At 44.1% G+C, this 24,364-nt stretch overlaps 1 protein-coding gene across 3 annotated transcripts in view; it reads left to right on the top strand.

The window, feature by feature from the left end:
- LOC115459096 (AMP deaminase 3-like) overlaps positions 1–24,364 on the top strand; it is a 99,147-nt gene that overhangs the window by 54,445 nt on the left and 20,338 nt on the right. For all 3 annotated transcript variants that reach the window (XM_030188961.1, XM_030188960.1, XM_030188962.1), the window contains 4 exons: positions 7,723–7,917; positions 9,873–10,004; positions 19,608–19,771; positions 23,836–23,962. In XM_030188961.1, coding sequence (XP_030044821.1) covers positions 7,723–7,917; positions 9,873–10,004; positions 19,608–19,771; positions 23,836–23,962 — 618 coding nt within the window. The remainder of the gene's footprint in view (positions 1–7,722; positions 7,918–9,872; positions 10,005–19,607; positions 19,772–23,835; positions 23,963–24,364) is intronic.

Genomic DNA, 24,364 nt, shown 5'->3' with positions numbered 1-24,364 from the left:
CAGTCACTGGTGCAACAGAGAGTTATCTGTAATGATTATACACTTTGGAGGAGATTCTCTATATATGGTGCCTACAAAATTGGTGCTGAAATCAGTGCCAACTAAGCATATTCTATATTCGGCGCCTAGATTTAGGTGCCGATTATAGAATATGTTTAGTTCATATCTCAGTGCCTAAAACTACACTCATCCATTTACACCGATGAAAATGTGGCATAAATCCCGGCACTTAGATTTATACACATTGGGCCATATTCTATAACTACGTGCGTAAATTTCAGAATGCCTACAAAATGTCCCTTTTTTCCAGAACACATTAAAAGTTAGGCGCACTTCATTACAGAATACGCTTAGCGAGTTATGCAAGTAAATTATAATCCGTACCAATTAGGCTCATCATTGCTTGTTAAGAGCTGTTATCAACGCTGATTAACTTGTTAAGCCAATTAAGTTAGCGCGTTGTTATAGAATCTGCACCATAATCTCTAGGCGCTCTATATAGAATTCAGGAGTTTGTGCATTTTTCATTTACAACTCACATTAGATTCTATTACATATATTTTGTACCTTTCATAGCCTGTTGAATTTTTGTTTCTTTTATATTAGTATTTGTGTCTCATACACTTTTGACTATTTTATAATTACCAATATGGAAAGCTTTTTTTGTTATGTATGAATCATTGATTTTAATGTTTCATTTATTTATCATTATTTGTTGATTTAATTGATATATATGTGTAACTTATTGGATTGGCTTTAATTTAATTTATGTCTGAATTGTCATTTGGCCTCTGACGCAGCCTGTGTGCAAGCGAGACATGATCACGTCGGACACTTTCGAATAATAAAACTTCTTACCTCTACTATCTGCTCGTCTGCCTCATCCGTCTGCTGCTGAGCATTTGCAGATAATTTCCTCTCTGTGCTTCTACTATCTGGATAGTGTCAGCGCCTGTTGTTTAGTGCCAGTACTCAGAGAACTATCCAGATAAGTTAGGACAGCCTTGATGTATCTGGATAGTTATCCTGATCCCAGCACTGAATATTGGCAATACCCAGAGAACTTCTAGTATTCATCTTATACCCGGATATTCCATTTAAAATTTATTTTTAATTTACTACCCCGCCTATCAGATGGGCTATCTGGGCAGTTTATAATCTAAAATGATAGTGTGGGGAGACTGAGAAATAAGATAGAAAGGAGGAAGTGACGTCAGCGAAGCGAATGGCTGCTTAAACGCTGAGCTCCAAGGCACCCGCGGCTAGAAAGCAATCTCCTTCTCCCCCACGGTGGCGAATTGATAGCCAACAGAGTTATCAGAGATACCCAGATAGTGGTAAGGAAAAATTCAGGATGCAGGCGAACGGAGGAGCGGTAAATCTTACGCAATTCGCGTTTGAAGGCAGTGCGACGCAGAAAAAAAAAATGGCGGAACAGCCGGCACTGACCGCGTGCACACAAGACACGGCGCCAGAACTATTCACCTCTCAAGAACAAACAGATAGGTTGGGAGAAATCCTACCCGAGTTACGGGACTGGCTGCAGGAAATAAGATCTGATCTGAAGGTGGTTCGGGAGGAACTCACGAACCTGGGGGCCAGCTTGCGAGGAGAAATCGCGGAGATTGGCCAAAGAGTAGAAGAAGTAGAAACGCGAATGGAAGACCATACGGAGGCTCTGACAGCAGTTGAATTGCAAATCTCTGATATTAGGTTGGGGCAACAACAAATTAATGACAAGCTTGAGGACTTAGAAAACAGGAGCAGGCGCTGCAACCTCCGTTTTCGAGGCCTACCAGAGACTCCTGCCTACCGTGAGGCTGAGAATGTGATACAAAAAGTGGCTAGTGCGCTACTATTGACGGATGGAACCGAGGTGAGCCCAGAGGACATCAAACTGGAAAGGGCACACAGGGCGCTGGGCCCGACAAGACAGAATCTGCCCAAAGATATCATCGTGTGCTTTCGAGAATATGGGATGAAGGAGAAAGTGTTACAAGCAGCTCGCAAAAGCGCAGAGTTTAAATGGGACACCCACCGCATAGAGGTATATCAAGATTTGGCAGCGGCGACATTAAAGCGGAGAGCTGAATTGAAACCGGTCACAGCGAAGCTACGAGAGATGGACATACGCTATAAATGGAGACATCCTTTCGCACTGGTGTTTTATAAAGAAGGCAAAATGCAGCAGATTCGAACGAGAGCAGAGGCACAGCAACTGTTCCCAGAGGGGCTGGCCGAGTTCCCACCAAGTGCAGGAGGAAAAAGAGGCCACTCGGGAGGGAGGGCCACCCAGCCAAAATGGCAGCGAGCAAGACGCAACAGGCTGCAGAGACAACAATCAGCAAACCGTTTGACTTGAGATTCCCGGGGCTGAAGCAAGCAATCTTAGCGATTGGAGAATACAGCCCCCATGGCGTGCTGAGAGGACTGAAAAGATGATTGAGTGGTATCAAAAAGAGGGGTATATAGAGATGTGGGGGGGGAGGGATTGAGATGCTTAAAGTATTGATTTTACATGTATATAGTTGAAGATATGTATCAATGCTAGAAAAGAACGACAATAGGGTGTGGAGGAGCCACTTCCTTCACGGGTAGCACCTAGCAACTAGAAGAAGAAGGGTGCTTAAAATGTATGAAGAGGAGGGGGTGGGGGGAGGGGAGGGAAAAGGGGGAGGGGGGAGGGTGGGAGGAGCAGACAGATATGATATAATCAAACGAAGGGAGACCCCGTGGGGAAGGCCAGAGGAAGCCTGGATGTACGAACAATATAAAAGCAAATGCCATGGCTCTTAACTGTGTAACGTTGAATGTGAGAGGGCTTAACTCCCCGCAGAAACGCAACCAGATGTTTAGAGAAATGCTGCGTTTGAAGGCAGATGTTGTGTTCCTCCAGGAGACGCACTTGAAGCGCGGGCATGAAAAATTGGTCAAACATAAACGATATCCCCTAATATACTATGCATCTAATATTGCAGGAACCAAAAGCAAAGGGGTCCTAATAGCGCTTTCCAGTGCGTGCCCATGGAGTGTGAACGAAGTGATACGGGACCCCGGGGGAAGGTATTTGATTCTGGTGGCCTCAATGCTGAATGTGCAGTACACTTTGATGAATGTGTACGCTCCCAATGAAGACCAAGGGGGGTTCATAAAAGAAATAGAGGGAGTAATTAGGAGGAGAGCAAAGGGCCTTCTATTGATTGGAGGCGACTTTAATGTCACCTTAAATCCGAGCGTAGATAACTCAGGGGGGACAGCAGGCTATGCCCAAAGGGATAGAGATGCAATGAATGAATGGATGGCCCGCGAGGGCCTTGTGGATATGTGGAGGGAAATCCATGGGACTGAAAGGGACTATACATATTTCTCCCCTAAGCATAAAACGTACTCACGCATAGATTACTGGTTGGGGGAGGAAACCTTTCGAGGCAAAATTTATAGGACTAAGATTGAGCCTTGCTCCTGGTCAGATCACTGCTCGGTCAGCATAGAGCTAAGCCTTATAAGAGAGAAGAGGGGCCACAGGAATTGGCGTATGAATGAAGCACTTTTGTTAGACCCTCAGCATGCAAGTGCAGTGGAGAAATGTATTGAGGAATACATCCGGTTGAATGACAATGGAGAAGCACGACCGGTGAGTGTATGGGAAGGTATGAAAGCGGTGGTGCGAGGGCATATCATTGCGCTGCAATCTCATGTAGATAAGGAAAGGAAACAGGGAGAGGCCACACTGCGGCAGCAACTAGACAATCTGGTAAAGGCACATAAGGCAGACCCCAGGGATAATGAGCGAGAGAGACAGATACAACAAATACGTAGACAACTAAATGAGACCCAACTAGCGGAAATAGCAGCTCAGTTACAAGCAGCGCAGCAGGAGCACTTGAGTTCGGGAACAAGGCTAGCAGGTTATTGGCCCGTAAACTGCAAAAACGAGCACAACGTAACTCTATAGCTGCTATAAAGTCGGAGGGTGGAGAGATGTGCACCTCCACAGGGGCTATACAACACGCTTTTTGGGAATACTATGGCCAGCTTTATGAGAGGGAGCAAACTGCAAATAGGGAAGAGCAGGAAGAGTATATAAAGGACCTGGGCTTACAGGGGGTTTCAGAGAAGGACCGGGATGACATTTCAGCGCAAATAACAATAGAAGAAGTGGAAGAGGCGATAACAGGGATGCCTACACATAAGGCTCCAGGCCCAGATGGCTTCCCAATCAGATTCTATAAGATGTTTAAGAAATGGCTTGCCCCCCTGCTACTGCGGGCGATTGGGTCCTTCGACGAGGAACATTCACTGCCATACTCTTGGAGAGTGGCAGAGGTAGTACTGATCTTGAAGCCAGGGAAGGACCCGCAGAAGTGCGCGTCGTACCGACCCATATCCCTGCTAAATAATGACTACAAAATCTTTACTAAAATTTTGGCCAATCGATTGGGAGGGATAATGCCTCGTGTGGTCCATCAGGATCAAGCGGGGTTTATTGAGGGACGTCAAGGCAGTGACAATATAAGAACCCTGATGCATGTGATCCAACAGATTGAGGAGGAGGGGAGCCCAGCCCTGCTGCTGTCGATAGACGCAGAGAAGGCCTTTGACCGGGTGGACTGGGCCTTCCTGCAGTCTTTGATAGGGAGGATGGGCATGGGTGAGAGATTTGACAAGTGGATAAATCTTATATATGATAAACCTCTAGCCCTACTTAAGATCAATGGGGGGTTAACCGAGCCGGTCCAATTGTATAGAGGCACGAGACAGGGGTGTGCTCTGTCTCCCTTGCTGTTTGCATTGTCGATAGAACCACTGGCCAGGAAAATTAGAGAACAGGTTGATATTAGAGGGGTGGTTCGGGGTTCCCGTGAGCAGAAAATAATGCTTTTCGCAGACGATATCTTATTGACAGTTTCGAACCCGGTGCTGTCATTGCAGAAGGTGATGGAGATATTTGAACAATATGGGAGGATGTCAGGATTCAAGATAAATATGACAAAATCTGAGATTCTAAACCTGTCAGTAGACCAGGATGATATGAGAGAGATACAACAGCGTTACCCATTTGTATGGGCACAAAACTCTATTAGATATCTGGGAGTGCAGATAACAGCAAAAATAGATCAGCTATATCAGGCAAACTACCCCCAAAAAAGTAAAGAACTATTTCTGGAACTAGATAGATGGGAAGCCAGGACAGTGTCATGGTCGGGTCGAATTAATGCAATAAAAATGATTATACTACCCAAGTTATTATACATGTTCATGGCCTTACCGGTGCCTATTCCGCGTTCCTTTTTCCAGCAACTGCATAGAAAAGTATTTGCCTACATCTGGAAAAAGAAACCACCAAGAATCCGTAGGAGAGCAATGCACCACCCCCCAGCATTAGGAGGGATGGGTGTCCCCGATTTTTTCCTATACTATCAAGCAGCCCAATTAAAAATTTTGGCTGAATGGCAGCCCAGTAATAACAAGAAATGGCTCCACTGGGAAAGGGCATGGATGGGCACTAAATATTTAGGCAATGTGTTATGGGGACCGAAACAACAGATCCTGACAGCTCTTCGCAAGGTGCCGGTGGGACTAGCTCATCTGCTTAACACGTGGCTACAAGTTAGAAATAGAGTGTTCCCAGAGAGGCAATATTTTTTACAAACGGCTATAAGTGATGCCCCGGGTTTTTCTTTGGGGACGGAGGAAAAGACCTATCAAATGTGGGCCCGCAAAGGGCTATATAGGTTGGGTCAGTTATGGGATGAGAATGCGGTAAAAGATTTTGAGATAGTGAAGGAGGAATATGACTTATCCCCCAGGGACCTCGTGTACTATCACTGTGTGAGAGACTATATTCAGAGGAAAGCAAGGGATGAGCTGGAGCTGGCGGAGACGGGCTTAGAGCGGGCGATAAGGGTAGGAGGAGGGAAGGGATGTATAACTAGACTCTATAAGGCTCTTTTGCTCATGGGCTCCCCGATTGACTTTTATACAGACAGATGGGAGAAAACGTTACAAAAGAATTTCCCTACAGGCTGGTGGGCTAATAGCTTCAGGTTCCTGGTGCGCTCATCAATCACTCAGCCGATGATTGAAAGTGGGTACAAGATATTGTTTTGGTGGTACTATACGCCCCTACGCCTCCACAAGATCTATCCAAAGATATCTAAGGACTGCTGGCGCGAATGTGGGGGGCAGGGATCCTTTTTACACATCTGGTGGGAGTGTCCCAAGGTATGTGCCTTTTGGGAACAAATTATAGCTATAGTCAATGAACTGGGCACAGGGGGCTATACACGCCAGATAGAATACTGCCTATTGCATGCCCGCCCACAAAAAACTAGAGTACAAGAACATAAGCTTATTGTTCAGATATTTGCTGCGGCCAAAATGCAGCTGGCAAGGGCTTGGAAGACACGGGAAACTCCACCCTTGCAAAGAGTGGGATATAAAGTAGAATATATATACCAAATGGCAAAACTGACTGCGATGAGGAAGGGTTTGCTAGGGATGTTTCAGAAAACATGGGGCCCATACGAGGAGAAACGTGAGAAAATCTGGCTCCGGGGGGGAGGGGATAGTAATGGGGGCGAGGAGGGGAGGGAGGGAATGATGGAATAATAGTAAAGAAGGAATTATATTGTGTTGATAAAGTTGGTTGTGGGATGTTTTCTAATAGTAAGTTATTCCGTATGTGTCTGTTCGATCAGTGATGTTTCCACATTGATGTAAAATTTCCATAAAATCTTTAATAAAATATGGTTAAAAAAAAAAAAAAAAAAAAGAAATAAGATAGAAGAGGGAAGAATATTAAAGATAGGATGGAGGGTGGGGGGGGGGCATATAAGGTTGCAAGTTGCAGGGTCACTGAGAGGGAGATGTGGGGGGGGGGGGGGGCAAGATTCTCCTGGGCCCGTCCTCCTAGGGGAGCCCGGTGCCAGGGTCTGTTTCTCTCCTGCTCCTGACGGGACCCAGGTGATCTCATCCTGACAGGATCAGGAGAGAGAAAATTCCGGTGCTGGACCCCCCTTAGAGGCTGGGGAGGAGCAGACACAGGACTTTGGGGTCTCTGGTTTGGCTGGTGGGGGCCCCCAAACCCTGTACATCATGCATGATCAAGGGGAAAAGCAGCTGCAGGGCAGGTAATGCGGCAGAGAACAATGCTGGAGTAAGGTTTCTGCTGGTGGGGCTTGGGGACTTCTACCAGACAAGGTATGTGGAGTTGCAGCAGGGTGCAGGAAGGTGGGGCAAAATGTGCCCCCACTTTGGGCTCCAGCCCCCCCAATTTTTGTGGTCTGGCTATGCAGAGGTCCAGAGGGGGAGGCAGCAGCGGTCCTTTGGGGTGCCCAGCGGCGGCGGCCCTATCCCGGGTCTGGCTCTGTCTCTCAGCAGCCCTGGCAAGTTGTGCTGCTATCTAGCTATGGCCTGATAATGAATATCCAGGCATACACTCAAATACCGTGGTCAGCGTTTTATTTATTTATTTAAAATATTTAGATTTGGCTATTCTAATAGAACACTATTTAAAAGGGATCTCTTTGTAATGGGCCACAGAGGGATTTCTCTCTTCCAAACTGGCTCTTTCATCAGTTCAAGACCTGATACCCTCAACCCTACCCTAGGGGAATTCACTCATGTAGCTTGTCTCTTTTGCACGTTGGTTTGCATGGCAATAATGGTCCTACTCAAATGTTAAGTGACTGGACGCCTGTGGTAATTTTCTCATTCTAGGTTGATACTCACATCCATGCTGCTGCCTGCATGAATCAGAAACATTTGCTCCGATTCATCAAGCATACCTATCGGACTGAATCAGACAGGATTGTTGCTGAGAAAGGAGGAAAGAAAGTGACGCTGAAGCAACTGTTTGATAGTCTTAACATGGATCCTTATGATCTCACTGTGGACTCCTTAGACGTGCATGCTGTAAGTCTGTTTCTTTGGCATATATGATGTAATAACAACCAAAACACATTCATTTAATGGTAGCATACAGCCGTTTTGTCTTCAGTTGCCCAGGACCTAAAGCCCTTTGTTAGCATCCTTGTAACTCAAAAGTAATTTGAGTATTTAGAATTATCTATGGTTTAGCTTGGCTTACATGGGACATTTTTGACTTTAGTCCCTTTGATAAGTCATTACATAATCAGGACCATCTGATCCTTTTTTTTCTGTGAAGGATGTAGAGTCTAAAAGGATGTTTTCATCAATTACCCTTTATTAAATCCCCACCCTTTGGATTTCTCTGCCTCTGTCTCTTCATCAAGAGAGAGACCTGTTAGTGTTTTGAAAAGGAATTAAGGCCTAGTGATTGATGGATACTTTTAAGGAGTAAGTAGGAGCCATTTATTGAGTCATGGTAGAGTACTTTTTATTGTTATGATTATATTCATGATTGTACAATGCATATTATTGTTGTTTGATCCTGTAATGTGCTTCAGGGTCTTGAAGAAGCATATCATTAAGGGGATGGTAATTAAGGTGTGTTATGGCAATAATGCATGTTATTTGCCCTTAATGGACTAAATTCTGTAAATGGCACCTAAAAAATCAGCACAAAAAAACAACAACAACCTGCGCTTAGCACTATTCTATAAACCTTGCCTAAAGTTAGGCATGGTTTATAGAATACACAGAGAAGCTGTCTGGTGACTAAAATTTAGACGCAGGCACTTATGTCAACTAAAACCTGAAGTAAATGCCCACGTCTTATGTAGGCGCTGATCAGGCATATTTTGTAATACTGCTCGTAAATTTTCAAAATGCCCACGATCCACCCATGCCTCTCCCATGGCCATGCCCCCTTTTGAGATCCATGTGGGCTGATTTATGCACATCACTTTATAGAATATGCTTAGTGAGTTATGTGTGTAAATCCTAATTAGTCCCAATTAGTACTGATAATTGCTTGTTAACATCCAAGCTGACTGGCTTGTTAACCAATTAAGTTCCATGTGCAAATCAGCTACATATGCTGATTTGCACGTGGAACTGTAGTCGCCGTTTATAGATTCTGGAAGAACGTGTTAAATGGCAATTCTGGGGCCCTGGGAGTTTCCTGAGTGCTAAACCCAGATTTAATGCACCAATATTTAGAGATTTTTATACTTGTTTTTCAGGTCCTACACTAATTTTTCCATTAGTGCATGGAACTTGTAAAAAAAAAAAAAAAGGATGGATCACTTACTGGGGTCCCACCTCTTTTTTAGGAAGCCCTAAGTGTTCCCGCGATAAGTCTGTGTTATCCCGTTAGTGTGCACTAATGCGAACATGCTAGCTGGATAATGCTTCCATGCTCATTCCCAAAAAAATATTTTTAAAAATGTGTGGTTAGCATGTGCAAACTGACGAAATCATCACAAAATGTGTTAAAGCGTTTTATAGTAAGCTTTTTATCACACACTAAAGGTTCATTAGGGCTTAATGCTTTTTAGCAAAAGGGCCTCTATGTGCTTTATATTATTTAACTTACCATGGGATACATAATAATGCAATGCAAAGCATTACAAGTACATGCAAAACATCTAATTACTATGTAAATTGAATAACACCCTGATATGGCAGCTAGACCGGAAACCAAATACATGTGGTTTTGTAGGAAATTAAAAACATTTCTCTTTCAGAAAAGTTTAAAAGGATAGCTTATGTTAAAGTACGGTACATTTTACTTTATGTTTCTAATTCCACGATATGTTCTACCTTCTTTTTTATTGTAATCTGTACTGAACCAAATTGATGGGTAATCATGGAATATATTGTATTGTAATTAAATGACATTGCTTAAAATAAGCACAGTTTGGGCAGTGATACAGTTAACTATAAAATGGAATATGTTTAAATTTAATGCACTGAAATAGGACTGAAACTTGTTTCCTCTTTAGGGCCGCCAGACCTTTCATCGATTTGACAAGTTTAATGCGAAATACAATCCGGTTGGTGCCAGTGAACTGAGGGACCTGTACTTGAAAACTGAAAACTATCTTGGTGGTGAATACTTTGCCCGTATTGTCAAGGTAACTATTATTTTAGCTCTCTATGGATATGCTGTCTCTTTGTGAGATGCGAAAATGCATAGATATTCAAGTTTGAAGTGTATTCAGGTTACTGCCTATCGGTGTTCCAGCTAAGTGTTTGACAATTGTTATAATTGTAAGTACTACTACTACTAATAGCATTTGTATAGCGCTACCAGACGCACGCAGCGCTGAACATTTTTTTAAATTTTATTTATCGTTTTTATACATAGTAAACAAGTATAAACTTGTAAAGAAAAATCCACTATTACAATTAAATCTAAAGATATTATTCATAACACAAATTAAGTATTTTAGCTTCATTTAAAGTCCACAACAGGAGTCCAAGATTCCTAAATAGGAGAAAACAGGTAATAAACTTTATAAATCAAATTTTGAGATACAGACGAGTTTCTATTCGACTTTACTTAACTAGGAGCTCTCTTAGATGTTAAAAAAGATGACAATTGGTCAGGATCAAAATAAACATATTTCACGGCTTGATAGGAGATTAAACATTTACAAGAATATTTAAGGTAAAAAGTTGCGCCAAGTTGAAGTGTCTCCTGTCTCATCTGTAAAAACTTTTGTCGTCGCCTTTGCGTTTCCCTCGCTAGAACTGGAAAAACACGAGTTTGCAAACCACGAAAGGTTTTTTATTTTGAAAAAAACTTCTTTAAAATCCAGATCTTGTCCGAAGGCAGCGCTAACATTTGACATAAAGAGACAGTCCCTGCTCAAAGAGCTTACAATCTAGGTAAGTACATAGAAGATCATAGTAGATAATGGAAAGTAGGAAGAAGAGTAGGGTAAGAAGGAAGAAGTTACATTATAAGGGGAAGGGGGTAAGTTAGATTAATTCTCATTGTTGTCCAGTTCCAAGCCTTGTCCCACTGTCTCTTGACAGAAAGGTTGGCTACTCTTTACTGGAATGTTTTTTCAAAGAAATCACTTTTAGAATAGCCTTAAATTTTAAGAATGAGAGCTCTAGTTGAAGATGTAGTGGTAAGTTATTCCAGAGAGATGGACCTGTGATGATAGACAGACTGCTACAAAAGAAATCAAACTTAATCTGGAAAAAGAGGCAACCAATAAAAGGTGTTGATTTTGAGAGTGTAGGGATTCTGACGGTTGGTAAGCGATCAAGAGATGCAGTAAGAATGAAGGGAGGCTGGTATTTTGTATTTTATAAATCAGAGTTAGTATTTTAAATGGAATCCTGTATGTGATTGGTAGCCAGTATTCTTGTTTCAATAATGGGGGTCATATGATCCTATTGATGTGCACCTGTTATGAGCATGATTGCACTATTTTGGATCAGTTGGTGATGTTTAATATCAGTAACCTGGAAGCCTTGAAAGAGGGCACTGCAGTAGTCTAGTTGGTGTAGTGTGAGTGAATGGACTAGGATGCATAACGATTTTTGATCAAAGAGCCTATCAAATTTAAAGAAGGAATTTTTTTTCTTGGAATATGTAGTTAAGTAATTTGTCAATAATGACTCCAAAAATATTCAGTGAGGTGGGTGCCATACAACTTTAACTGGATACAAATTATTCATTTAAAATTATGCATATATTCAACTGAGCCAAACATTTAACTTGGTCATCTGAATGTATAACTTTAAATGGATAACTTATCTGGCTGCTAATTGTGGCCAAAATTAACTATATAAGTATATAGAGAACAGTTGAATTTTGTCGCTCTTCGTCCATGCATTTTTTCTAGGAAAAAAGGTGTTGATACCCACATGTAGGGTGGAAGGGCCAGATATACTGGGGGAGGGGGGATGCACTGTTCCTTCCCACCCCTGCAGCCCTGTCTTCACATAGCCTTACTCCTGTAATATATGAGAAGGCAGCATTACAAACATTACTCTAGTCCCTAGAACACCAACACACCTCTTATTGGGAAGACAGAACAAGCAGGATTGCTATGTGTATTCCCCAAGGCCAGTGCCAGGCATGCTTCTATGGTCTGTGCCCTGAAAATGGCAAGGACAAATCAAGATCAAGTATGCATATGTAATATCACATCATATGTTTTGCATGTGGTTCCCAAACCTGGTCCTGGAGGCCCCCCAGCCAGGCAGGTTTTCAGGATGTACACAATGAATATTCATGAGAGAGATTTGCTTGCACTTCCTCCTCATCCTGAAAACCTGACTGGCTGGGGTGCCTCCAGGACCAGGTTTGGGACTCACTGCCTTATGCTATGAGTTTATCTTATTGGGCAGATTGTGCAGACTGGATGACCGTACAGGTCTTTATCTGCCTTCATCTACTATGTTAGATCCCTACGCAGAAACTGTACCCAAATATCTCTCCTAAGTCAAAGTGAACAGACCCTCACCAAATACAGAATAAGACAGTAGTTCTCAAACCTGTCCTGGGGGACCACCAACCAGACAGGTCTTCAAGATAGCCCTAATCAGTGGTGTGCTGGAGCCGATTCGCACCGGCTCACAAGAGCCGGTTGTTAAATTTTCTTCCGACTTGTGAGCCGGTTGTTAAAAAGCGCGAGCTGGCTCTCCTCCCTCCCTCCTCCCTCCCTCCGGATACGGTCCCTCACCAACCTGACTCTGAGTCACCCTGCCTTGTCCTTCAAATTCTTTGGGGCAGGCAGTCTTGCCTGCCCGCTGCCAGCGCTGACTCTCCCCCACTGCTGATTTGCGCTTTAAAAATGGCTGCCGAGACTTCCAGAGGCAGCCTCGCGAGACTTCTGCTGAAGTCTTGGAGGCCGCCCTTGTAAGTCTCGGCGGCCATTTTGAAGTGCGATCCGGCAGCGGGTGAGAGTCAGCGCTGGCAGCGGGCAGGCAAAAGTGCCTGCCCCAAAGAATTCGAAGGACAAGGCAGGGTGACTCAGAGTCAGGTCGGTGAGGGACTGGATCTGGAGGGAGGGAGGGAGGGAGGGAGGGAGGAGAATTCGCTGAACAACTCTGGAGGGGGTGGCAGGGGAGAGAAGGGAGTCGCTGGGCATGGGTGGATGGATGGAGGGGCGAGAAGGGTCACTGGGTATGGGTGCATGCAGGGCAGGGGAGAGGAGGGTCACTACTGGACATGGGTGGATGCAGGGCAGGGGAAAGGAGGGTCACTGGATATGGATGCATGCAGGGCAGGGGAGAGGAGGGTCACTGGGTATGGGTGCATGCAGGGCAGGGGAGAGGAAGGTCACTGGACATGGGTGGATGGAGGGCAGGGGAAAGGAGGGTCACTGTGTATGGGTGCATGGAGGGCAGGGCAGGGGAGAGGAGGGTCACTGGGTATGGGTGCATGCAGGGCAGGGGAGAGGAAGGTCGCTGTGTATGGGTGCATGCAGGGCAGGGGGAGAGAAGGGTCACTGGACATGGGTGGATGGAGGGCAGGGGGAGAGAAGGGTCGCTGGACATGGGTGGATGGAGGGCAGGGGAGAGGAGGGGAGCGAGAAGAAATGCTGGACATGGATGGAGGGGAGGGAAGAGTGAAGAAGGAGATGAGATGAGGGACAAGGAAGAGAGGAGAAAAACTGCACATGGATGAAGAAAATAGGCAGAAGCTGAGGACCAGAAATGAAGAAGAAAGGAGGAAAGGAAAGAAATAAATGGAAAGGAAGCCCTGGAAACGGAGAAGAGGACAGATTGCAGCAGAATTGGATACTGGGCCAGCATGATCAGAAAAACAGTCACCAGACAACAAAGGTAGAAAAAAATCATTTTATTTTCATTATAGTGTTTGGAATATGTTCACTTTGAGAATCAGGTGCTCAATATTAAAAGTTTATATTTATTTACTTATTTATGGCATTTTATCGCACATTAAACATGAATTAGACAAGCCGTTTAGCCCATTAAAATGGGCAGCATTTTTTATTTGTGAAATGTAATTCCCTTATTGTTGTAATATTTTGTCTGTGTGTGTGAGAGAGAGAGAGAGACAGTGAGAGTGAGTTGAGAGAGAGAGAGACAGTGAGAGTGAGTTGAGAGAGAGAGAGAGAGAGTGTGAGTGTGTATGACCATTTCCTCCTGGCTCTCTTCTCTCCAGGTCCCTTCCCCTCCATGATCACCATTTCTCCCTTCCACTCCATGACCACAGTCTCCCTTGTTTTTTTCATCTCCTGTTCCCAGCATCTGTCCCTTTCAAACATCTCTCTCTCTGCCCTTCTTCTACCAGTAATTTTTTCTGGTCTCCTGAATCCCTTACCCCTCCCCGTGGTCCCCTTTCTCTCTCTCTCTCTGTTAACTCCTGAACCCTCACACCTCCCCCCACCAAGTCCACGTTCTCTCTCTCTTCTTATACCTGCTCCTCTCAGCCCTTCGACTTCATCTTTAGTGCTGCAGGCAGAAATCGGAGCGCTGACAGGAGCAAGTATAAGGAGAGAGAACCACTGCTGCTGCCTACAGCCTCTCCGGGCACGCTGCAGTATGCGCACACCTTATTACTCCTCCGCTTCCTCTTCGACATGGGTTTCCCCTCGGCAGCCCCCCGCCTCCGGATGAGGGGAGGGGAAACAGCAGGAGCCGCGTTAAGAAGCGCTCTCGCAGCTCGTCAGGGTAACTCCTGTAAACGACAGACGGCGCGGGAGTGATCTGTGATGTGCCACGCATGCGCGGCACAGCTGCGCTGTACTGCGCATGCGCGGCACGTCGGTCACTCTTCATTTATATAGTAAGATTGGAACCTGGGATCATTTAATTTTTTTTCTGGAGTAATTCATTGCCACCCCCCCCCCCCCAGGCTCTCTCCCCGGCTATAGCCAGCTCTGCAATTGGGGGGGGGGGGGGCGCAGAGGGGGACCGCGGGGGTGCAGAGGGGGACCGGGGAGAGAGCCTGTTGTTAAACATTTACCAGCACACCACTGTCCCTAATGAATATGTATGAAGAAATTTGCTTATAATGAAGGTGACAGGCATGTAAATCTGACTCTTTATTCATTAGGTATATCATGAAGTCCGGACAGGTTTGAGAACCACTGGATTTAGGAATCATGAATTAGAAATAGGATTGTGCAGACAAAACTGAACTGGAAGCTCCAGAAAGTCAAACTCTGTATGCACTGCAACACCAAAGTAGAAATATCCACAATGAATATGCAGGAGATTTAGATGTAGATGTTGTGAAAACCCAACTGGCTGGGTGTGTCCTGAAAACTGGATTGGGAACTGCTGGTGTAAGGATCTGATAGCAGGTCAGAGTTTTCTGTTTAACCCATAGTAGGTTCATTGGTGTTTCACAGTCCTCTGTACTATTCAGATTGCTAGGTAGGGTGGTTTCTATTTGAATCCTGAGTGTTAGTGCTGTTATGGTACATTATGATAAGGTTCTGAGTGCCTTTTTTTTTTTTGCAAGGTTTTGTGTGGCTTTGCAGAGTGCCTGGCAGTGGAGAGAGTTTGTGTTGCTGTTACTTTGGTAACACCAGAACTTGAATATAATTTTTTTGCATATTGGGTTGTAAAGTGAACCATTCTAGTTCTTTTGGGCACCCAATTCCTTTTCTTATGTTCTTTTGATTATTGCTGTTGCATTGTAGTTGATTTGTTCTTCACTTTGGTTGCTCTGGAAAAAAGATTTAAATAATTCATTGATATTTACTGTGAAATACAATTTGGTTTGATGTTTCTGTACATGTGTCCTGTGTTTGCTTTCTACAAAATATCTTTCTTGTGTTATATAAACAGCAATAAACATAACCAAAAGAAGATTTCAGAGGTACCTACTTTATACAAACAGATTAATGAAGCAATTATCTCTACTATAATAAAAAGCACCTGCAATGTTGTGAAGCTGACTCCGTGGCTTCACTGAAGTGAAGGGTTCGTAAGGTTCGTCAGATTCGTCAGTCTGTCACCATCTCTCTCGGCCCCACCCTCGCGTCAAAACATGATAACGTCGAGGGCGGTGGACCTATGAGAGGCGAGAGGGCGAGGTCAAGAGAGATGGTGACAGACTGACGAATCTGATGAACCTTACGAACCCTTCACTTCAGTGAAGCCACGGTGTCAGCTTCACAACGTTGCAGGTGCGTTTTATTACACTACATAGCTCCCTAATTTTGCAGTTAAACATCGCAGGGTGGCTGGAGGGGGGGGGGGAAGAGGGGGGCAACGACCCTGGAACCGGGAGGGAGAGAGGGGGGGCAACGACCCTGGAACTGGGTGGGTGGGAGGGAGGGGGGCGGACCCTGGAACTTGGAGAGGGGGCGGGTGGACCCAGGAACTGGGAGGGAGGGGGTGACCCTGAAACTGGGAGGGAGGGGGAGAGGGCCAACCTTGCAACTGGGAGAGAGGGAGGGATGGGGGGGGACCCTGGAACTGGGAGGGAGGGAGGGGGCGGGGCCACCCTGGAACTGGGAGGGAGGGGGGGCCCCTGGCACACACTTTCATTCTCACACACACACTCTCTCGCACCCAGTCTCACTCTCTCTGTCACACACACTGACACATTCACTCTCTCTCTATCACACACTTACTCTCACACACCGAGGAGAATGTGTTTGGTTGAGTTTAAATTAACTTAGAGGATACCTATTGCCTCTTGAGACATTGTTAAATGTAATTGCATTTTTTCATAAGCGTACACGTGGTTTAACACTATTAAGTGATGGAATCAATAAGTTTGAAATATTTAAGCTGCACCCATGATGCAAAAGGGCTTTTGAGACTGCTTAGATATCTATTGACAGGTGCACTCAAACTTATATTGCTCAGATCTATATGTAACCAAGGTACCAAAAATAAGGTTACAAATAACAGAGATAAAGGCTATAAAATTTTGGAGGGGTAAATTTGGGCAACTTTAATTTTTGAAATGTGATCAGTCTATACAAAAATGGTCAAAATTTTATCCCTAAATTCCTATGGATTACAGAGATATAGATGTTTTAAATGTTGCTGTTTTTCAAATGTGTTTTTCCAAAAAACGTACTTTTTTAAAAATTGATGTTTCTCATTTTTTAAAGACATAAGTAGCCCATACTAGAGAGCTGCATGAGAATGGGGTTTGCGGGAATCCCACGGGAAATCCCCTCCAGGGCCATGGGACTCCCGTGGGAGTCCTGCAGGAATGGATGCAATTTCTGCTGGATTCCTGTGGAAGTCTACACAGTGCCAGGCCAACCTAGTACCTATCCAGGAGGACTCTTTGTGCCGCAGTCACCTCCTCCTCCTTTCAGTGATCAGCACAGCTGCAATCACTGTCTGACACACGCACAGGCCAGCAGCATCAGGTCAGCTGATCGACTCTCCAAAATGGCATGCCGGACCAAGAGGCCGAGTTTTCCTCCTGATGCAGCTTCTAGCAAAACATAGATTCTGTTAAGGGGAAGAGAGTTTTTGGCCCATTCCAAGTGATGAAGTTCAATCAGAGCCACTATTGGAGATGTTGAATTTTGTATACAAACTATTGGAATGATATTTTGCTCCTGTTTACTGAAAAACTGCTCTGTTAGAACCCTTGGAGAGCAATGTTTTAAATACCACTTGGGGTTTTCTTCAGTGAGTTAGTACCAGTGTGAACTTTATAAAATTAAATAATGAAGAGCATGTGGACTTGTGGTTTTTTTCCTGACCAATGATGTGTGAGTAGCAATCTTGAATTATTGTGGGAAATTGTTTGCATTTTCCCCTGAGGTCTTTTTTTCTCCACATTTTTCTCTTATATAATACAGATTGAAACCATTTTCTTCACATGGTTCTGCTCACCAAGTATACATGAGCTGATACAGTATTGATTTTCTGGATTGTTCAGTTCACCTCTATTATTGTTGTACATCTAACATAAAAACGTCATCATGCGTAAGGGCTCTAGACAGCCTAAAATACCATCTCGCTTATTGGAGGGAATGGGACCTTATTGACCTAAGTATCTTTTAAATTGGAAGCAGGATTTAGGGAGGGTGTTTACAAAACAGGACTGAGCACTTGTTCATCAAAATACATTTTGGGTATCAATATCAGCGAATTTAGTGGAAAATAGGATCAAATCATTATATAGAATGGTACTTGACTCCATCCTGTGTTGTGTATTTCTCCCAGGGGAGTGATGGTAAATGTTGGCAGGGATGTGGGCAACTAGGTACTGTATCTGCATGTCTGGTGGGCAGACTGGATGGACCGTACAAGTTTTTATCTGCTGTCATCTACTGTGTTACTATGAATGTATTTTAGTTTGTGATTTATGGAACTCTCATTCATCTGACCCAAATGGACTTTTACCTTCACCTATTTATATGTGATTCACGCGTAGCCACCGTCAGCGGTCTGCTCTCGACTCCCCTGTGCCTTCAACTTGGCTACGCTTCTGGTTAAGAGTGCCGCCAGATGTCTTAAAGGTGCTTTTCCCCTGCCTGGTAGTGATTTGCCACAAGGTGGCCAAAAAATGGTGTATGCTTGAAATGTCCACACTTGCATCCATATGACAAGCTCTCTGGGATGCTTGCTTTCTATCTCAGGAAACCGGCTTCTTAAAAAAGAGGCAGATTGGAGAGTCCTTTTGTGTTTTCTAACTTGCACTACCGTGAGGACTTTGAAAGGCAGGTGCATATAGACAATGCTATATAGCCCCGATTAAGATGTCTGTGTTGGTGGGATTCCAACCCTGTATTGGAGCTGAGTGGCTGGTTATTGTTCTCTTCCTTGGTTGTCAGTCTCTTAGTTTAAGGTTGGGGAATGGGGGAGGGGTATTGGTTTTATCCCTGTATTGCGCATATTTGTTTGTGTTTCTATTTTTATTTTTATTAAAACTCAATAAAAACTAAAAAAAAAAAAAAGAATTAATTACTTCTGAAAGTTATGGGTAAGGGCAGGGATGGAGGAGATTATTTGTGAGGATGGACAGGGGTGGGGTGGGTTAGGTTCCAGCAGAGACGGGTGAAATTTTTGTCCCCGTTCAACTATCTAGTCCATACCTGAAGCTGAAATTTGGCAGAATTATGCAGTTGATATCTCTCCCTCATGATATAAATAAGAACCCTGCTTCCGACAGTGGCCAATCCAGGTCACAAGTAGTAGCATCATTCCATTCTACCAATTCCAGGTTCAGCAGTGCCTTCCCCCATGTCTATTTTAATAGCAGACTATGGACGTTTCCTCCAGGAACTTGTCAAAACCTTTTAAAAATCCAGATATGCTAACCGCTGTTGCCACATCCTCTGGCAATGAGTTCCAGAGCTTAACTATTTATTGAGTGAAAAAATATTTTCTTACATGTGTTTTAAAAGTATTTCCATGTAATTTAATTGAATGTCCCTCAGTCTTCTTGTTTCCAAGCTGAAAAGCCCTAACCTGGTTTTATGTATTAATCATTATACTAACATATGGAGGATTATAAATGAATTCATGTGGGAGGCAAACAGATAGTTGGAAAGGGTGCAATAGAGAGGAAGATCCATATTGTTCTTGCAGCCAGATTATGGCCTTTCATTTTGATGACATTTGGTGGAAATAGCTAAACCTGTCAATCTCATTGAGATAGAGGAACACAGAATTGACTGATTCCAACCATTTCTGAGAATATCACTATGGTCATATATTGGCATATAAAGGGTATGGCTCATTCCTGATAAAACCCATAATATCCTGCAAAGTCTTTACCGTATAACTTAAATTTATCAACTATCTTGTTCTAACAGGAGGTGGCCCGTGAGTTAGAGGATAGCAAATACCAGTATACAGAACCTCGACTGTCCATATATGGACGCTGTACAGATGAATGGAACATTCTGGCAAACTGGTTCATCAAGAACAAGGTCTATTCTCCCAACATGCGCTGGATAATTCAGGTTCCCAGAATTTAGTAAGTAAACCGAATCTATCAATAATATTAACTGATTACAATTGTGCAAACAACCTATTTTCAGTATTAGTCTATTTTCTCTTCTTTGATCCTTACCAAGTTCCTTCCATGTCCCTCCATTCTTCCTGTTTTTTTCTTTTGCTTTTCCCGTCCTCCACCAGTAACTGAGGGTATAAAGAAGCAATATTTATTTGATTTGAAGAAACTGTGCCTGAGAACATTGTTGATTTTTCCCCTGGTCATTGAGAAAGTGAGGAAAAGATTTTGTTATATTTGAATTGGGAGATTGTCTTGTTTGTGTCTGTTCTAAGCTTTTGCATGCAATGCCGATGCTGTTAAGAAGTCATGATTAGATGTTAAGTAACTCTGTCTTGTTTATAATCCATATGAGTATTATTAACATTTTTAAGTTATTGTTTTTAATGTTTGTATGTAATTGTATTTTTGTTTATTGTCATCCACTTTACTGATTTGATTTTGTTAAGGATGAATATGAAATCTGGACATTTAAATTAAACAGGCTAGAATGCAGACAGCTAAAACAAAGTAGATTCACATATATTTTCCAGCTGACTACCGTCAGAGGACGTATGTGGTATTACTAGATTGCTATCTACCCATGTCAGCACATTATAAAGGAAAAATGGCATTGTTTTTATGTTTAGCCAGGCCTGTTCATCTAAAAAGTTCAAAATTGAAGGCAATTCATTTCCAGTTTTAAAGAAACAAAAGAAACTGTTATGAAATCAGTAAAGCCGTCTTAGAGGGGCACAAACATATTACACCACATTCATAGAGTCAGTTGAATACTATATCTGATCAATTAGTGACAGTAAGACATCAGTGTAAGTTCTCAGGAGTTAGAGCTATGATCAGGGGCGTAGCTAGGTGGGGCCACGGGGGCATGGGCCCCCGCAAATTTAGCCCTGTCCCCCCTGCTTTCACCCCCCTGCCGCTGACCCTCCCCCGCCACATTCGACCCCCCCTCCCGCTGCTGCCAACCCTCCCCCGCCGCCGCCGCCATCAGGTACCATTGCTGGCGGGGGTCCCCAACCCCCGCCAGCTGAAGTCCTCTTCAGCACCGGTCTCCGGTCCGTTGCTGATCTGGATTCTGTTTTTGTGAGTCCTGACGTCCTACACATAGGAATGTGCAGGACGTCAGGACTCACAGAAACAGAATTCAGATCAGTGAACGCGCCGGACTCGGAGACCGGCACTTAAGGGGACTTCGGCTGGCGGGGGTTGGGGACCCCCGCCAGCAAAGGTACCTGGCGGTGGCGGAGGAGGGTTGGCGGCGGTGGGGGGGGGCGAAATGGATGGGGGAGGGGCGCTGGGGGGGGGTCAAAAGTGGCAGGGGGGTCGGTGGCACCGGGGGGGGGGGGCTAAAATGTGCCCCTCACCTCAGGCTCTGGACCCCCCCTCCCGCCGAAGTCTGGCTACGCTCCTGGCTATGATTAAATGCTCCACAGGGACACATAGGGGTAATTTGAAAAACCACCTGAGTGTGTACAGCAGTGTTTTGCATGACCAAACAGGAGCTTCTCTAATTGCCTTGACATATCTGAGCATAAACATAGGTGCTGAGAAAACACTGGCAATCCCATGGTGAAGAATGGGCACAGGGGCAGGGATTGGTCCTTAGGCTTGTATTTTATAGCATGCATGTACAAAGTTCCTCCAGCCTTGGTTCCAGTATAACAAGTCCAACACAGGTGCTGTTTCATCAAATTAATCACACAGCAAGCGTTAGCAGTAAATTTGAGAGACACGGATTATACTCCACATGTCCTGGCTTAAGAGTGAGGTCCATTCCTGTCATTTTAGGCGCAAAACTAATCAACTTGAAAAAATTGCCCCGGGACTACTGCAGTAGGGTTTGGAGATACTTTTGAACCTCTTTAACTGTGAGCAGATCAGGGTCCAGGTGGGGAGAGGAACTGGCAATTCCAAATCCCTGCACATACATCCTCTCTCCCAATGTCGTCCCCCCCCCCCCCCCCCGTCCTTAACCCTGAGAATGACTCCTCAGAGTCCAGTTTTAAAGAGCAAGGTGCCATTGGGGGGGAAATCAGCTGATTAGATATTTCTCTCCATATTTTGGGTGCTGCAGTTCCTGCCATTCTTTTACTCCTCAAGAAGAACTCAGTCGTTTTGTGCCTCTGAGGAGGGAACACAGAGTCCCCATACACATTTTCTAATCAACAGGGAGCTATTTTAATGTGTCAGACTTTGAGCTGTAGCATTGATTTGATAGGGAACTAGTGTAAAATATGGAAGTGATATATATTGAGTTTTAAGGCCAAGGAAACTCCTTCTCCTCTTCACAGGGAGACAGTCTTGTTTTCTAGTGCTACAGGCAGTCTTGCAGAGCTGTTGGAAATCCAGGACCAGCCTGAAATCTCCTTCCTGGAACCAAATAATGTGGCAGCTCTGATGTTGAATACAATAAGAACATAATACTGGAAGTGTAAATGAAATTATAATAAACCCTAAGACTAAATCATAACACTGTCTAAAATACAATCCTTAGTCTGGGGGACAATGCAATACCTAATTCCATCAACATTTATATAATCTGACTTGTTTTTTCAAATAAACATATTAAAAAATAAACCAGTGAGCTAGAAAAGAAATATAGTGTTCTCTCAACAAAGGCACCCAACTTTCTATCGTACAAAGTTGCAAAGTTTGTAATGACAGAAAATTGGATGTCTTTGTTGATAGAACACTAGGCACTATGGCGGCCAATATTCAGACCGCGGGAGTTAGCTGGCCTGCCTCCCGCAGTTGGTGAGGAACCTGGAAATGTAATGCTGGGCCTTATCCAGCAACCGGCATTGAATTTCTGGGATTTTTTTGGGCACTGTGTGCATAGCTGGTTAAGAAATGGTTCCTGGCCGGTTAAATTGTCTGCTCAGGGCTCACCGGTCATTCTCAGCGGCAAACTGGTTGTAACCACAGAAAATATCCGGTTAGCACCTATGTCAAAACTGGTGGAATCAGTACTTGGCTGGTTAAGGGGCTCTTTTACAAAGGCATGCCAAAATGTGGCCTGTGGTAGCGTGGGCTCATGTATTGGATGCACGCTGGACCATTTCTCCACTGCGTCTGGAAAAACGTTTTTTTCGGGGGGCCAGGAAATGGACGTGTGGCAAAGTGAAAACCAGTGCATGTCTATTTATGGCCTAGGCCCTTAACGCAACCAATTGACTTAGTGGTAAGGGCTCACATGTTACCCACGTGGTAACTGTCCATCGTGCGCCAACTGCCGATTACTGCCGGGAAACTCCCATGGTAGAAAATAAGAAATTATTTTCTACCGTGTGTTTTCAGCGCACGCCAAATTTGGAATGACCACCCGGGCATGCGGTAGCTGGGCGGTAATGCCGATTCCTTACACGCCTTTCTAAAAGGGCCCCTAAGTGTTGCATATTGCACTTAACCAGCTATGCATTAGTCTGCTCCACAAACCTGGAAATTCAATGCTGAAGCCTGGACATGACCTGGCATTGAGTTTCTGGGTATAACACCAAACGCTAAGCATTGCTGGCTGAATATCGGGCCCATTATTTTTAAAAAGTCAATTAAAAAATAGATTTGATTATATAAAACAAAGTTAATTAAAAAAACAGATCAGATTATATAAATGTTGATGGAATCAGGTTTTGTACAGTCCTCCAGACCAAGGATTGTATTTCAGACAGTTCTGGTGTTGGACCAGAGTGTCATAGTAGTGCTTTTTTGAAGTGGTACCGTGGATGGCTGTAAAGTAAGTAGGGGCAGACTCTTTCCTTGGCCCAGCTATCTGGCATCTTTAATATCTGGGGTACTAGGCAGTTTTTCCTAAATCAAGGTCTGCCTGTAATGCAGAAAGCTGGGATCTGACCTTATATTGCCTGTGACCTGATAATAAACTTTGCACTATTGAGAGCCTTGGAGTACAGTTCTACCCATGCTCTGACTGAAACTTGAGATACAGTAACAGCTTCATCATAGATGTCAAGATGGCAGCAAAGTTGTCCAGATCATTTAAAAAATGATAGCTCTTTATTTGTGTCTTTCAGTGATATATTTAGGTCAAAAAAGATTCTGCCTAGTTTTGGGAAAATGTTAGAGAACATCTTCTTACCTCTATTTGAGGCAACAATTAACCCCTCAGAGCATAAAGAGCTGCATCTTTTCCTGAAATATGTAAGTATTTCCTTGAAACTGCTTCTTTCAGAACCATTGGGGTGCCTTCTCCTAAAGTGGGTCTTCCTGTATTGTGCCTTGTGGATGGGGGAGGGGAAGGAATATCCTTAGTACAGAGGCCGTGCTGTTATGGAGAAACTAATTGTGATATATGGTTGGTTTTATAAAATAGTGGCTTGTATTGAGATTTACCACTGACAAAAACATGCCAGGTTGTGTAATTGGATAACTCTGAAAGATATTCCCTTTCTTCTATTGGGCACAACACGTTGAGGAAACGGCTACATAACATAGTGGCGTAGTAGATGACGACCGATAAAGACCTGTGTGGTCCATCCAGTCTGCCCAACAGTGGCTAATAGTGGAGCGGCAGACTGGGCTGGTTTGTGCCGCCGCAGTTTA

This window comes from Microcaecilia unicolor, unplaced genomic scaffold (genome assembly GCF_901765095.1).
Source record: "Microcaecilia unicolor unplaced genomic scaffold, aMicUni1.1, whole genome shotgun sequence".
Taxonomy (NCBI): domain Eukaryota; kingdom Metazoa; phylum Chordata; class Amphibia; order Gymnophiona; family Siphonopidae; genus Microcaecilia; species Microcaecilia unicolor.
The sequence above is the reverse complement of the archived record's forward strand: the minus strand, read 5'-3'. Positions and strand labels throughout refer to the sequence as shown.